Below are 13975 nucleotides of genomic sequence, written 5' to 3'. Positions count from 1 at the left end.
GTTCATGGGTTCCAGAGCTGATGGCCAAGAAAGAATTCTTGAAGACGTCTTTGGTGCAAAAAGGTGATTTTGATTAAAGCATGGGGACAGGACCCGTGGGCAGGGAGAGCTGTGCTGAAGTTGTGAAGAACTAGTTATATACTATGGAATTGGGGGAGGTAAAGACTAAAGAGAGGCCTCCAGAGGGACTTTGATATGCTAAAGAGGACTTCTAAAATTCCTCAGGCCTTGCTATTGTCAAGCTAAAGATGTTTTTCCTCTAGTAAGGCATTAACATTAAGACAGTAGGGAGTTACTGGAGAAACGTTTTACTCTGCCAGCCTCAAGTATTTGTCAGTGGGCTGCAGGTTATAAGAAAATTTAATTGTACCTGCCATTTCCTTCTTGCCTTTGTTCCCCACATCACTATGGAGGAGAGGGTGATGTTGAGGCTCCAGGAAACTGAGTCTATAGGTTTCTGGAGATTAGACTATTGATAATATTGTCTTTTTCTTGTAATTTACTAAGATATTTGTAAACTGATGGAGACTCATGTCCTGAAGAACTGTGATCTCTATCAGTTAACCATTTGTTTCCCCCCTCTTCTTTGTTCTTGGGCAGCCAGGAGTGCCCAAGGAATAACATACATATCCCCCTGGGGGTGGGGGTGGGGGTGGGGGTGTTTGCAGCCTGTCACTCATCACAGTGATTCTATTTATCCATACATCCTGATTTGCTCACCACAAGTGAAGCTACCATCTGTCACCATACAATCCGTTACAATATCATTAACTATATTCCCTATGCTGGGCCTTTTATTCCCATGATTTATTCATTAGTAGATAGTAGATATTGGTGCCAAGTGCAAATGCAGAAACACAAGTTTGACAAGGGCACAGTAAACCGGGGCTCACGCCACTGAGACCAGGGAACCAGATCACTCTACCAGATAAGCTATCTGGACAAGAAGTGCTGAGTAAGAGCTCTATAAAAAATGGACAGATTACAACGGTGCAGAGTGGCATTCTTGTTGATTCTCTACTGCTGTATCCTTCCTCTACCCTTTGGTGCTATTCTCATCTGGACACCATATTTTTGGAAAGAAATTGGATCTGAGGCCTAAGGCATTTACAACGTTTATTTATTTTTGGGGGGACAGAGAGAGACAGAGCATGAACGGGGGAGGGGCAGAGAGAGAGGGAGACACAGAATCGGAAACAGGCTCCAGGCTCTGAGCCATCAGCCCAGAGCCCGACGCCGGGCTCAAACTCACGGACCGCGAGATCGTGACCTGGCTGAAGTCGGACACTTAACCGACTGCGCCACCCAGGCGCCCCCTAAGGCATTTACATAGCACAAGTCTACCACACATCACTTACGAGACCCCCTTCTCGAGCATGATTTCTGAAGCGATTGCTTCCTGTTTCCTTTAGTGTAAGTTTTTTCTCTGTACATGTATCAGACAGTTCCACCCTGTACTTTACAGACAGGCTATGTTCAGACACTTCCTAAGATTTGTATGTGAGTTACTACAACTTCAGTTACCAGAAGCCTTAAGCAGTAATACATCAGTCAGTAATAGATGGCTCCTCATATGATGGTTTTATAATAAAGATACAATGCCAAACTCATTATACTGGAATACCTCAGGTTTAGCAAAACCCAAGAATAATAATGAGAAAATGGGAATAATGGCATGTATTATATGTTTAACATGTGTGAGACCCTTCTTAGGTGCTTTCTTTTGATCATTACAAAATCCTAGCAAAGTGCATTTCATTTCCCAGTGGAACGTGAACCTTGAAACTGTCCCAGCCTAAGACTTTGTCCAAGGGCACATATTTTGCAGGTGGTAGATCTGTTGACACTCATGTCCCATGACACAAAATTTCTTATGTTCACACTGTATCTCCCAACTGTTACTTTAAATGCTATTTGTTTAGGGGTGCCTGGGTGGCTCAGTCGGTTAAGGTCCAACTTCGTCTCCGGTCATGATCTCACAGTTTGTGGTTTTGAGCCCTGCATCGGGCCCTGTGCTGACAGCTCAGAGCCTGGAGTCTGCTTTGGATTCTGTGTCTCCCTCTCTCTATGCCCCTCCCCCACTCGCACTCTGTCTCTCTCCAAAATAAATAAACATTTAAAAAAAATTAAAAATAAATAAGTGCTATTTGTTTAACAGTATCAATAAAATGAACAAAGAACAATAGTCTAGGATATAGCCAATTGGGAAATGGTCCAATAACTCGTTAAAACCAGTGCATACCAGAGCAAACAAGATTTGCTATGCAGGCATCTATAAAATGTTAGAATCCACATCTTAGAAAAGTACTGGTCTTCTCGTTAATGAATCTAACAGTCTCTACTATCATCTCTAATAATAATAAGAATATGACTAGACAGGAAACGTTAAATAAATTTAAACACACAGAACTTTTTTAAATTGCCATTTTATTTTCAGATGACAATTTCAGAATGGCTAAAAGATTATGTAATTATCACATTATTTTATTTTTTTATTTTTTTTTAAATATTTTTTTTCAACATTTATTTATTTTTGGGACAGAGAGAGACAGAGCATGAACGGGGGAGGGGCAGAGAGAGAGGGAGACACAGAATCGGAAACAGGCTCCAGGCTCTGAGCCATCAGCCCAGAGCCCGACGCGGGGCTCGAACTCCCGGACCGCGAGATCGTGACCTGGCTGAAGTCGGACGCTTAACCGACTGCGCCACCCAGGCGCCCCTGTAATTATCACATTATTGATCATTTCTCCTTATATATGCCAATGTGATTTTCCCCATCTGGTGCATTCCAGTTAGTACTTGCGTTTAGGGGGTTTTCTTTGTCTCTCCTCTTCTGGTATCTCTTCTAAATGATGAAACCTACCAATGATGATTGAAGTCACAAAAAGAATTAAGCGAAGAGTCAGTAGAAGTACTGCCTTGTTTACCTTCACAATTATTTTGGGTGTGAGACCTACTTCTCTGTCAGGTGGGGGGCCACTGTCTATACTACCACCCAATCCTCTCTCGTCACACGATGACGGTTTCCAACCTTTCATACAGTGACAATGTTTCTTGTTGTTGCACACCCCTCTGAAGTTGCATGTCTTGACATCGCAGTCAAAACCCATGTCTTCGTAAAAAGTACAATTCTGTTTCAAACAGTATTTTCCTGGGCCACATGTTGCACCATCCACTACAAGCCCCATTTCTGGCGTATCTGTCCCATGGTGTGTGTCATATCCAAAGCATTTTTCTTCTGTAACACCTGGTATTATTATATGACGAAATGTAGTGTGCTCGCCTCCACCAGGAATTTCATGGACATTACTACAGTGCAGCATTCCACAAAGAACATTATCTTCTTCACATTTAAAAGGTCTTCCTCCTCCTTGTGACACCCTCACTCCACAGTTGCCAAATCGGTCACCTAGTATATTCAAATGTTCATAACACTTCAGTGAAGCATCTTTAATTTGGAAGCCAAAAAGGGATTGACACTGCATGTCACTGTCACTACAGTTTCCTCTCACACAAACAGCTAATGCTGAACATGGGGTTCCATCTTGGGTGTACATGTCATTTGGACAATTATGCGTTTTCCCATCACAGTATTCTGGCAGATCACAAATACCAAGTTGGTCTCTGCAAATCGTTCCAGGTTGAGCAAATTTGCAGTTAACACAGCAGGGTCCTTCACTGCAATCACTGCCACGGAAAAGGACACAATTGGTCTTGCAACACTTAATCTTAGAACATTGTTTTAAGGAGCCACAATCACATTGTTCGTTCCGATCTACAATTAGGTCACCACAACGAGCAGCTACATAAGGAAAATTTCTGTATGGGACATTTGGTATGCTCAAACAAGGATCCCAACCAGAAATCCGCTGATGCAATCTTGCATAAGAACAATTGCTCATCATATCCAATAAACCAGATACAGGAGACATGACACAGTGTTCTCTTCGAAAGAAATGACAACCGGGTACATCATGTCGGATGCCCAAATTATGGCCTACTATATGTGCTGAAATAGCTGCAGCTAAAAATATGTGATAATTTGTTACACATACATATGCTGCTCCCCAGTTGGGGTTGCACATTCCATTGTGGTGGGCATAATATAAGGCCCCAAAGAGTCTATGTCCTGTAAGAAGTATTGAGGTATCATGACGAATTGCATCATACAAAGCATAGAACTTCCACAAACCATATTCAGTTATAGCTGCTTGAATAGTCGAGAACTCATAAAAATTAATCCTGTCCATTCCATCCCATATGCACAAAGCACGTATGTTGACATCTAGGAGACTCGGTTTGTAAATGGTATGTAATATGTTGTTCAAAATCACTACATTTTCAATTATACAAGTGTAATTAGTATTCCGTACAGTTAACGTGTTAGAAACCGTGTAGTGAATTTTTAAATATTTCTTATGTGGCCACCACAAATAAACAGGGGCTGCCCTAGGAGCTCCGGAAAGTATTGCCTCTTCATATGCCTGATTTGTAGATTGTTCTTCAATCTTACACCTTTGAGACTCTGACGGTCTTCCTTCTGACACAAGTAGAGAAATCACATGCTCGAATCTGGAAGAAGCCTCCAATGGTTTTATTTCATAAGTGAAGTCATCCACCTGCAGCATGCCATGCAGACCCCCGTAGCAGGTGTCCAGCGTGCCCATGGACCCAGGAACCCCTTCCAGGTAGCTGTGGTAGTAACAGTCTCGAGGGACAAACGGGTAGTCCTCCTGCATGGCACCTTGATCATTGTCGGTGATAACAGGAAAATGTTTGGGCAGCAAGCTCCTCTTGACTTTCATGTGAACCACATGTCTTTGGCCTCTAAAGTGGATCTTATAGGAAAGTTGGCCTTGTCTCTCAGCTCCACTCACCCTGTGGGACACCTTCCTGGGGATCACAACTTCAGAGGAAGTGAAGCGCCATCCCGGGAGGGCATGGGAGCAGCAGACCGGGGACAAGAGTAGCCAGAGCAGAGGCAGCCAGAGATCACCTGTCAAGTGGGCCTGGGCCCAGGCAGGCCCCATGAGTGAGGGAGCCTGTGACCACAGAAGATGCAGTCAGGTGGGGGGCAGGCAAGATGATCCCTGAAACAGCAGCTTTCCTGGCAGTGGAGTCCTGAGGAGACCAGAGAGAGACTGGGGACTGGGCAGAGGCCAGACAGGTGGAGGAGGGAGGGGAAGCTATTACATAATAATGGTGTGCTCATTAAGGAGGGAGGGGGGTGCTGTGCTCAGTGAGTTGGGTGTCCTAGCACAGGGGACCTAGAGAAGAGGACAAATGGGAGGAATTGGGAACAACAGTGTGTATACCTGGGCTGAAAGGTCCCATGGTCTCTTGGAGAAGTCACAGGGGAAGAATAAGGGCATTTGGTGGAATTTTAAGTGAGCAAAGGACTTTTCTTTCTCAAACCTAAATGACATCAGGGATCAACATGTAATTAAAACAAAGGATGGAGGCTCAGTTGGTTAAGTGTCTGACTTCGGCTCAGGCCATGATCTTGCGGTTCGTGAGTTTGAGCCCCACGTCAGGCTCTCTGCTGTCAGCACAGAGCCCGCTTTGGATCCTCTGTCCCCCCTCTCTTTCTGTCCCTCCCCTGCTTGTTCTCTCTCTTTCTCTCTCTCTCTCTCTCTCTCTCTCTCAAAAATAAACAAACATTTAAAAAAATTAAGGAAAAGAGAAAACAAAGGATGGAGAGGAGAGTGGAAGCTTCTTAAAAGAATTTTGAGGAGAGAATTAGATTCTCTCATACTTCATAACAACTGAATGCACTTGAGGTGATTGATGGAAAGAAAGAGGAAATAGAGGCCGTAAGTAGAAAAATTAGCGTATATGATAATAGTTTCTTATAAAGTTAAACTTCTATCCACCCTGTGTCCCAGAGATTCTGGCCCTAGGAAATTCCCCACAAAGACTTGTATGTGAATCTTCAGAGCAGTGTTATTCATGAAATTTATTCCACAAACTGGGAATAAACAACCAGTCCTTAATAGCTGAATGATTAAAGAAACTGGCATATTCATCCAGGGGAATAATCCCTCATAAGTCAGAACTAACTTTTTTTTTTTTTTTTTTTTGACTAAATGAATGCTTTGCTTTATTAACCTAAAGAAAAAGAGTATTTTTTAGCCAAGCACTTTTATGGCTCAGTTTCAGTGTCTTTGTTCTTTTTTTTTTTTTAAGATTCTATTTTTAAGAAATACTCTACATCCAACGTGGGGCTTGAACTTATAACCTCGAGATCAAGAGTCACATGCTCTCCCAACTGAACCAGCCAGGCACTCCATTACTATCTTTGATCTTTAAACCTTTTTTAGGTGAAAGCTGCAGAGATTTAAGAAGTCAGGTGAGTATGATTTATACCAAGTGAAGAATGTCTTATCAATGGGCTCCTAATTTCTTTCCTGTTTTCATTACTACTCAATATAGGCATTTATTTTTTTTTATTTTTTTTTTATAATATATGAAATTTATTTTCAAATTGGTTTCCATAAAACACCCAGTGCTCATCCCAAAAGGTGCCCTCCTCAATACCCATCACCCACCCTCTCCTCCCTCCCACCCCCCATCAACCCTCAGTTTGTTCTCAGTTTTTAACAGTCTCTTATGCTTTGGCTCTCTCCCACTCTAACCTCTTTTTATTTTTTATTTTTCTTTTTTTCCTCCCCCTCCCCCATGGGTTCCTGTTAGGTTTCTCAGGATCCACATAAGAGTGAAACCATATGGTATCTGTCTTTCTCTGTATGGCTTATTTCACTTAGCATGACACTCTCCAGTTCCATCCATATTGCTACAAAAGGCCATATTTCATTTTTTCTCATTGCCACGTAGTATTCCATTGTGTATATAAACCACAATTTCTTTATCCATTCATCAGTTGATGGACATTTAGGCTCTTTCCATAATTTGGCTATTGTTGAGAGTGCTGCTATGAACATTGGGGTACAAGTGCCCCTATGCATCAGTACTCCTGTATCCCTTGGATAAATTCCTAGCAGTGCTATTGCTGGGTCATAGGGTAGGTCTATTTTTAATTTTCTGAGGAACCTCCACACTGCTTTCCAGAGCGGCTGCACCAATTTGCATTCCCACCAACAGTGCAAGAGGGTTCCCGTTTCTCCACATCCTCGCCAGCATCTATAGTCTCCTGATTTGTTCATTTTGGCCACTCTGACTGGCGTGAGGTGATACCTGAGTGTGGTTTTGATTTGTATTTCCCTGATAAGGAGCGACGCTGAACATCTTTTCATGTGCCTGTTGGCCATCCGGATGTCTTCTTTAGAGAAGTGTCTATTCATGTTTTCTGCCCATTTCTTCACTGGGTTATTTGTTTTTCGGGTGTGGAGTTTGGTGAGCTCTTTATAGATTCTGGATACTAGCCCTTTGTCCGATATGTCATTTGCAAATATCTTTTCCCATTCCGTTGGTTGCCTTTTAGTTTTGTTGGTTGTTTCCTTTGCTGTGCAGAAGATTTTTATCTTCATAAGGTCCCAGTAAGTCTCTTTTGCTTTTAATTCCCTTGCCTTTGGGGATGTGTCGAGTAAGAGATTGCTACGGCTGAGGTCAGAGAGGTCTTTTCCTGCTTTCTCCTCTAAGGTTTTGATGGTTTCCTGTCTCACATTCAGGTCCTTTATCCATTTTGAGTTTATTTTTGTGAATGGTGTGAGAAAGTGGTCTAGTTTCAACCTTCTGCATGTTGCTGTCCAGTTATCCCAGCACCATTTGTTGAAGAGGCTGTCTTTTTTCCATTGGATGTTCTTTCCTGCTTTGTCAAAGATGAGTTGACCATACGTTTGTGGGTCTAGTTCTGGGGTTTCTATTCTATTCCATTGGTCTATGTGTCTGTTTTTGTGCCAATACCATGCTGTCTTGATGATGACAGCTTTGTAGTAGAGGCTAAAGTCTGGGATTGTGATGCCTCCTGCTTTGGTCGTCTTCTTCAAAATTCCTTTGGCTATTCGGGGCCTTTTGTGGTTCCATATGAATTTTAGGATTGCTTGTTCTAGTTTCGAGAAGAATGCTGGTGCAATTTTGATTGGGATTGCATTGAATGTGTAGATAGCTTTGGGTAGTATTGACATTTTGACAATATTTATTTTTCCAATCCATGAGCAGGGAATGTCTTTCCATTTCTTTAAATCTTCTTCAATTTCCTTCGTAAGCTTTCTATAGTTTTCAGCATACAGATCCTTTACATATTTGGTTAGATTTATTCCTAGGTATTTTATGCTTCTTGGTGCAATTGTGAATGGGATCAGTTTCTTTATTTGTCTTTCTGTTGCTTCATTGTTAGTGTATAAGAATGCAACTGATTTCTGTACATTGATTTTGTATCCTGCGACTTTGCTGAATTCATGTAACAATTCTAGCAGACTTTTGGTGGAGTCTATCGGATTTTCCATGTATAATATCATGTCATCTGCAAAAAGCGAAAGCTTGATTTCATCTTTGCCAATTTTGATGCCTTTGATTTCCTTTTGTTGTCTGATTGCTGATGCTAGAACTTCCAGCACTATGTTAAACAACAGCGGTGAGAGTGGGCATCCCTGTCGTGTTCCTGATCTCAGGGAAAAAGCTCTCAGTTTTTCCCCGTTGAGGATGATGTTAGCTGTGGGCTTTTCATAAATGGCTTTTATGATCTTTAAGTATGTTCCTTCTATCCCGACTTTCTCAAGGGTTTTTATTAAGAAAGGGTGCTGGATTTTGTCAAAGGCCTTTTCTGCATCGATTGACAGGATCATATGGTTCTTCTCTTTTTTTTTGTTAATGTGATGTATCACATTGATTGATTTGTGAATGTTGAACCAGCCCTGCATCCCAGGAATGAATCCCACTTGATCATGGTGAATAATTCTTTTTATATGCCGTTGAATTCGATTTGCTAGTATCTTATTGAGAATTTTTGCATCCATATTCATCAGGGATATTGGCCGGTAGTTCTCTTTTTTTACTGGGTCTCTGTCTGGTTTAGGAATCAAAGTAATACTGGCTTCATAGAATAAGTCTGGAAGTTTTCCTTCCCTTTCTATTTCTTGGAATAGCTTGAGAAGGATAGGTATTATCTCTGCTTTAAACGTCTGGTAGAACTCCCCTGGGAAGCCATCTGGTCCTGGACTCTTATTTGTTGGGAGATTTTTGATAACCGATTCAATTTCTTCGCTGGTTATGGGTCTGTTCAAGCTTTCTATTTCCTCCTGATTGAGTTTTGGAAGAGTGTGGGTGTTCAGGAATTTGTCCATTTCTTCCAGGTTGTCCAATTTGTTGGCATATAATTTTTCATAGTATTCCCTGATAATTGTTTGTATCTCTGAGGGATTGGTTGTAATAATTCCATTTTCATTCATGATTTTATCTATTTGGGTCATCTCCCTTTTCTTTTTGAGAAGCCTGGCTAGAGGTTTGTCAATTTTGTTTATTTTTTCAAAAAACCAACTCTTGGTTTCGTTGATCTGCTCTACAGTTTTTTTAGACTCTATATTGTTTATTTCTGCTCTGATCTTTATTATTTCTCTTCTTCTGCTGGGTTTAGGCTGCCTTTGATGTTCTGCTTCTATTTCCTTTAGGTGTGCTGTTAGATTTTGTATTTGGGATTTTTCTTGTTTCTTGAGATAGGCCTGGATTGCAATGTATTTTCCTCTCAGGACTGCCTTCGCCGCGTCCCAAAGCGTTTGGATTGTTGTATTTTCATTTTCGTTTGTTTCCATATATTTTTTAATTTCTTCTCTAATTGCCTGGTTGACCCACTCATTCGTTAGTAGGGTGTTCTTTAACCTCCATGTTTTTGGAGGTTTTCCAGACTTTTTTCTGTGGTTGATTTCAAGCTTCATAGCATTGTGCTCTGAAAGTATGCATGGTATAATTTCAATTCTGGTAAACTTATGGAGGGCTGTTTTGTGACCCAGTATATGATCTATCTTGGAGAATGTTCCATGTGCACTCGAGAAGAAAGTATATTCTGTTGCTTTGGGATGCAGAGTTCTAAATATATCTGTCAAGTCCATCTGATCCAATGTCTCATTCAGGGCCCTTGTTTCTTTATTGATCGTGTGTCTAGATGATCTATCCATTTCTGTAAGTGGGGTGTTAAAGTCCCCTGCAATTGCCACATTCTTATCAATAAGGTTGCTTATGTTTATGAGTAGTTGTTTTATATATTTGGGGGCTCCGGTATTTGGCGCATAGACATTTATAATTGTTAGCTCTTCCTGATGGATAGACCCTGTAACTATTATATAATGTCCTTCTTCATCTCTTGTTACAGCCTTTAATTTAAAGTCTAGTTTGTCTGATATAAGTATGGCTACTCCAGCTTTCTTTTGGCTTCCAGTAGCATGATAAATAGTTCTCCATCCCCTCACTCTCAATCTAAAGGTGTCCTCAGGTCTAAAATGAGTCTCTTGTAGACAGCAAATAGATGGGTCTTGTTTTTTTATCCATTCTGATACCCTATGTCTTTTGGTTGGCACATTTAATCCATTCACATTCAGTGTTATTATAGAAAGATACGGGTTTAGAGTCATTGTGATGTCTGTATGTTTTATGCTTGTAGTGATGTCTCTGGTACTTTGTCTCACAGGGTCCCCCTTAGGATCTCTTGTAGGGCTGGTTTAGTGGTGACAAATTCCTTCAGTTTTTGTTTGTTTGGGAAGACCTTTATCTCTCCTTCTATTCTAAATGACAGACTTGCTGGATAAAGGATTCTCGGCTGCATATTTTTTCTGCCTAGCACACTGAAAATCTCGTGCCAATTCTTTCTGGCCTGCCAAGTTTCAAAAGAGAGATCAGTCACGAGTCTTATAGGTCTCCCTTTATATGTGAGGGCACGTTTACCCCTTGCTGCTTTCAGAATTTTCTCTTTATCCTTGTATTTTGCCAGTTTCACTATGATATGTCGTGCAGAAGATCGATTCAAGTTACGTCTGAAGGGAGTTCTCTGTGCCTCTTGGATTTCAATGCCTTTTTCCTCCCCCAGTTCAGGGAAGTTCTCAGCTATTATTTCTTCAAGTACCCCTTCAGCACCTTTCCCTCTCTCTTCCTCCTCTGGGATACCAATTATGCGTATATTATTTCTTTTTAGTGTATCACTTAGTTCTCTAATTTTCCCCTCATACTCCTGGATTTTTTTTATCTCTCTTTCTCTCAGCTTCCTCTTTTTCCATAACTTTATCTTCTAGTTCACCTATTCTCTCCTCTGCCTCTTCAATCCGAGCTGTGGTGGTTTCCATTTTGGTTTGCATTTCATTTAAAGCGATTTTCAGCTCCTCGTGACTGTTCCTTAGTCCCTTGATCTCTGTAGCAAGGGATTCTCTGCTGTCCTGTATACTGTTTTCAAGCCCGGCAATTAATTTTATGACTATTATTCTAAATTCACTTTCTGTTATATTATTTAAATCCTTTTTGATCAGCTCATTAGCTGTTGTTATTTCCTGGAGATTCTTCTGAGGGGAATTCTTCCGCTTGGTCATTTTGGATAGTCCCTGGCGTGGCGAGGACCTGCAGGGCACTTCCCCTGTGCTGTGGTGTATAACTGGAGTTGGTGGGCGGGGCCTCAGTCCGACCTGATGTCTGCCCCCAGCCCACCGCTGGGGCCACAGTCAAACTGGTGTGTGCCTTCTCTTCCCCTCTCCTAGGGGCGGGATTCACTGTGGGGTGGCGTGGCCCGTCTGGGCTACTTGCACACTGCCAGGCTTGTGATGCTGGGGATGTGGCGTATTAGCTGGGGTGGGTAGGCAAGGTGCACAGGGGCAGGAGGGGCAGGCTTAGCTCGCTTCTCCTTAGGTGATCCACTTCAGGAGGGGCCCTGTGGCAGCGGGAGGGAGTCAGATCTGCTGCCGGAGGTTTGGCTCCGCAGAAGCACAGAGTTGGGTGTTTGCACGGAGCGAGCAAGTTCCCTGGCAGGAACTGGTTCTCTTTGGGATTTTGGCTGGGGGATGGGCGGGGGAGATGGCGCTGGCGAGCGCCTTTGTTCCCCACCAAACTGAGCTCTGTCGTCCGGGGGGCTCAGCAGCTCTCCCTCCCTTTGTCCTCCAGCCTTCCCGCTTTCCGAGCAGAGCTGTTAACTTATGACCTCCCAGACGCTAAGTTGGGCTTGCTGTCAGAACACAGTCCGTCAGGCCCCTCCGCTTTTGCAAGCCAGACTCCGGGGCTCTGCTTGGCCGGCGAGCCGCCCCTCCGCCCCGGCTCCCTCCCGCCAGTCCGTGGAGCATGCACCGCCTCGCCGCCCTTCCTACCCTCTTCCGTGGGCCTCTCGTCTGCGCTTGGCTCCGGCGACTCCGTTCTGCTAATCCTCTGGCGGTTTTCTGGGTTATTTAGGCAGGTGTAGGTGGAATCTAATTGATCAGCAGGACGCGCGGTGAGCCCAGCGCCCTCCTACGCCGCCATCTTCCTCAACCGTCAGAACTAACTTTTGATCCATGTAAGAATATGGATTTATCTCACAGGTATGATGATGAAAAAGCTGTAATTATCATGACAGTATGGTACTGGCACAAAAACAGACATATAGATCAATGGAACAGAATCAAAAACCCAGAAATGGACCTACAACTATATGGTCAACTAATCTTCAACAAAACAGCAAAGAGTATCCAATGGAATAAAGACAGTCTTTTCAGCAAATGGTGTTGGGAAAACTGGACAGCAACATGCTGAAAAATAAAACTGGACAACTTTCTTACACTATACACAACAACAAATTCAAAATGGATGAAAGGGCTAAATGTGAGACAGGAAATCATCAAAATCCTAGAGGAGAACACAGGCAGTAACCTCTTTGACATTGGCCATAGCAACTTATTAGATTCATCTTTGAGGCAAGGGAAGTAAAAGCAAAAATGTACTATTAGGACTTCATCAAGATAAGAATCTTCTACACAGCAAAGGAAACAATCAACAGAATTAAAAGGCAACCTTTGGAATGGGAGAAGGTATTTGCAAATGACATTTGCAAATGATAAAGGGTTAATATCCAAAATACATAAAGAACTTATCAAACTCAACACCCAAAAGCAAATAATCCAGTTAAGAAATGGGCAGAAGACATGGATAGACACTTTTTCAAAGAAGACATCTAGATGACTAACAGATACATGAATGGTTGCTCAACATCACCCATAATCAGGGAAATACAAATCAAAACCACAATGAGATATCATCTCACACCTGTCAGAATGGCTAAAATCAACAACACAGGAAACAACAGATGTTGGTGAGGATGTGGAGAAATGGGAATCCTCTTACACTGTTGGTGGTAATGGAAACTGGTGCAGCTACTCTGGAAAATGGTATGGAGGTTCCTCAAAAAGTTAGAAGTAGAACTACCCTATAACGCAGCAGTTGCAATACTAGATATTTACCCAAAGGATACAAAAATACAGATTTGAAAGGGTACATGCACCTCAATGTTTATACCAGCATTATCAACAATAGCCAAATTATGGAAAGAGCCCAAATGTCCATTGACTCATGAATGGATAGAGAAAATGTGGTATATATGTATATACACATATACAATGGAATATTACTCAGCCATCAAAGAGAATGAAATCTTTCCATTTGCAACAAGGTGGATGGAACTAGAGGGTATTATGCTAAGTGAAATAAATCAGTCAGAGAAAGACAAATATCATATGATTTCACTCATATGTGGAATTTAAGAAACAGATAAACAGCTGGAAAGGAGAAACAAAGAAAAAAGGGAGAGGGAAACAAACCATAGGAGACTCTTAAAGATAGAGAACAATCTGAGGGTTGATGGAGGGAGGTGGGTCAGGGATGGGCTAGGTGGGAGATGGGTATTAAGGAGGGCAGTTGTTCTGATGAGCACTGGGGTTGTATGTAAGTGATGAATCACTGACTTCTACTCCTGAAATCAGTATCGCACTGTGTGTTAACTAACTGGAATTTAAAAAATTTGAAAAGAAAAAAAAATTACTAAAAAAATCTTTACAAAAATACTATGCAAATAAAATAA

The 13975-nt window shown here is 42.0% G+C and overlaps 1 protein-coding gene across 1 annotated transcript; it reads right to left on the bottom strand.

Moving 5' to 3' along the window:
• Nucleotides 1-2792: 2792 nt before the first annotated feature.
• On the bottom strand, nucleotides 2793-5030 carry LOC123583738 (disintegrin and metalloproteinase domain-containing protein 20-like). Its single transcript, XM_045450839.1, has one exon. The coding sequence runs from the start codon at nucleotides 5028-5030 to the stop codon at nucleotides 2793-2795; it is 2238 nt and encodes a 745-aa protein (XP_045306795.1).
• Between the last annotated feature and the right edge of the window lie 8945 nt (nucleotides 5031-13975).

This window comes from Leopardus geoffroyi, chromosome B3 (genome assembly GCF_018350155.1).
Source record: "Leopardus geoffroyi isolate Oge1 chromosome B3, O.geoffroyi_Oge1_pat1.0, whole genome shotgun sequence".
In the NCBI taxonomy this organism is placed as follows: domain Eukaryota; kingdom Metazoa; phylum Chordata; class Mammalia; order Carnivora; family Felidae; genus Leopardus; species Leopardus geoffroyi.
Note: the sequence above shows the minus strand (reverse complement) of the source record. Positions and strands in the feature narration are given on the sequence as shown.

Excerpts from the sequence above, each read along its gene's own strand:
- LOC123583738 (XM_045450839.1), bottom strand. The coding sequence starts at position 5,030 with ATGGGGCCTGCCTGGGCCCAGGCCCACTTGACAGGTGATCTCTGGCTG.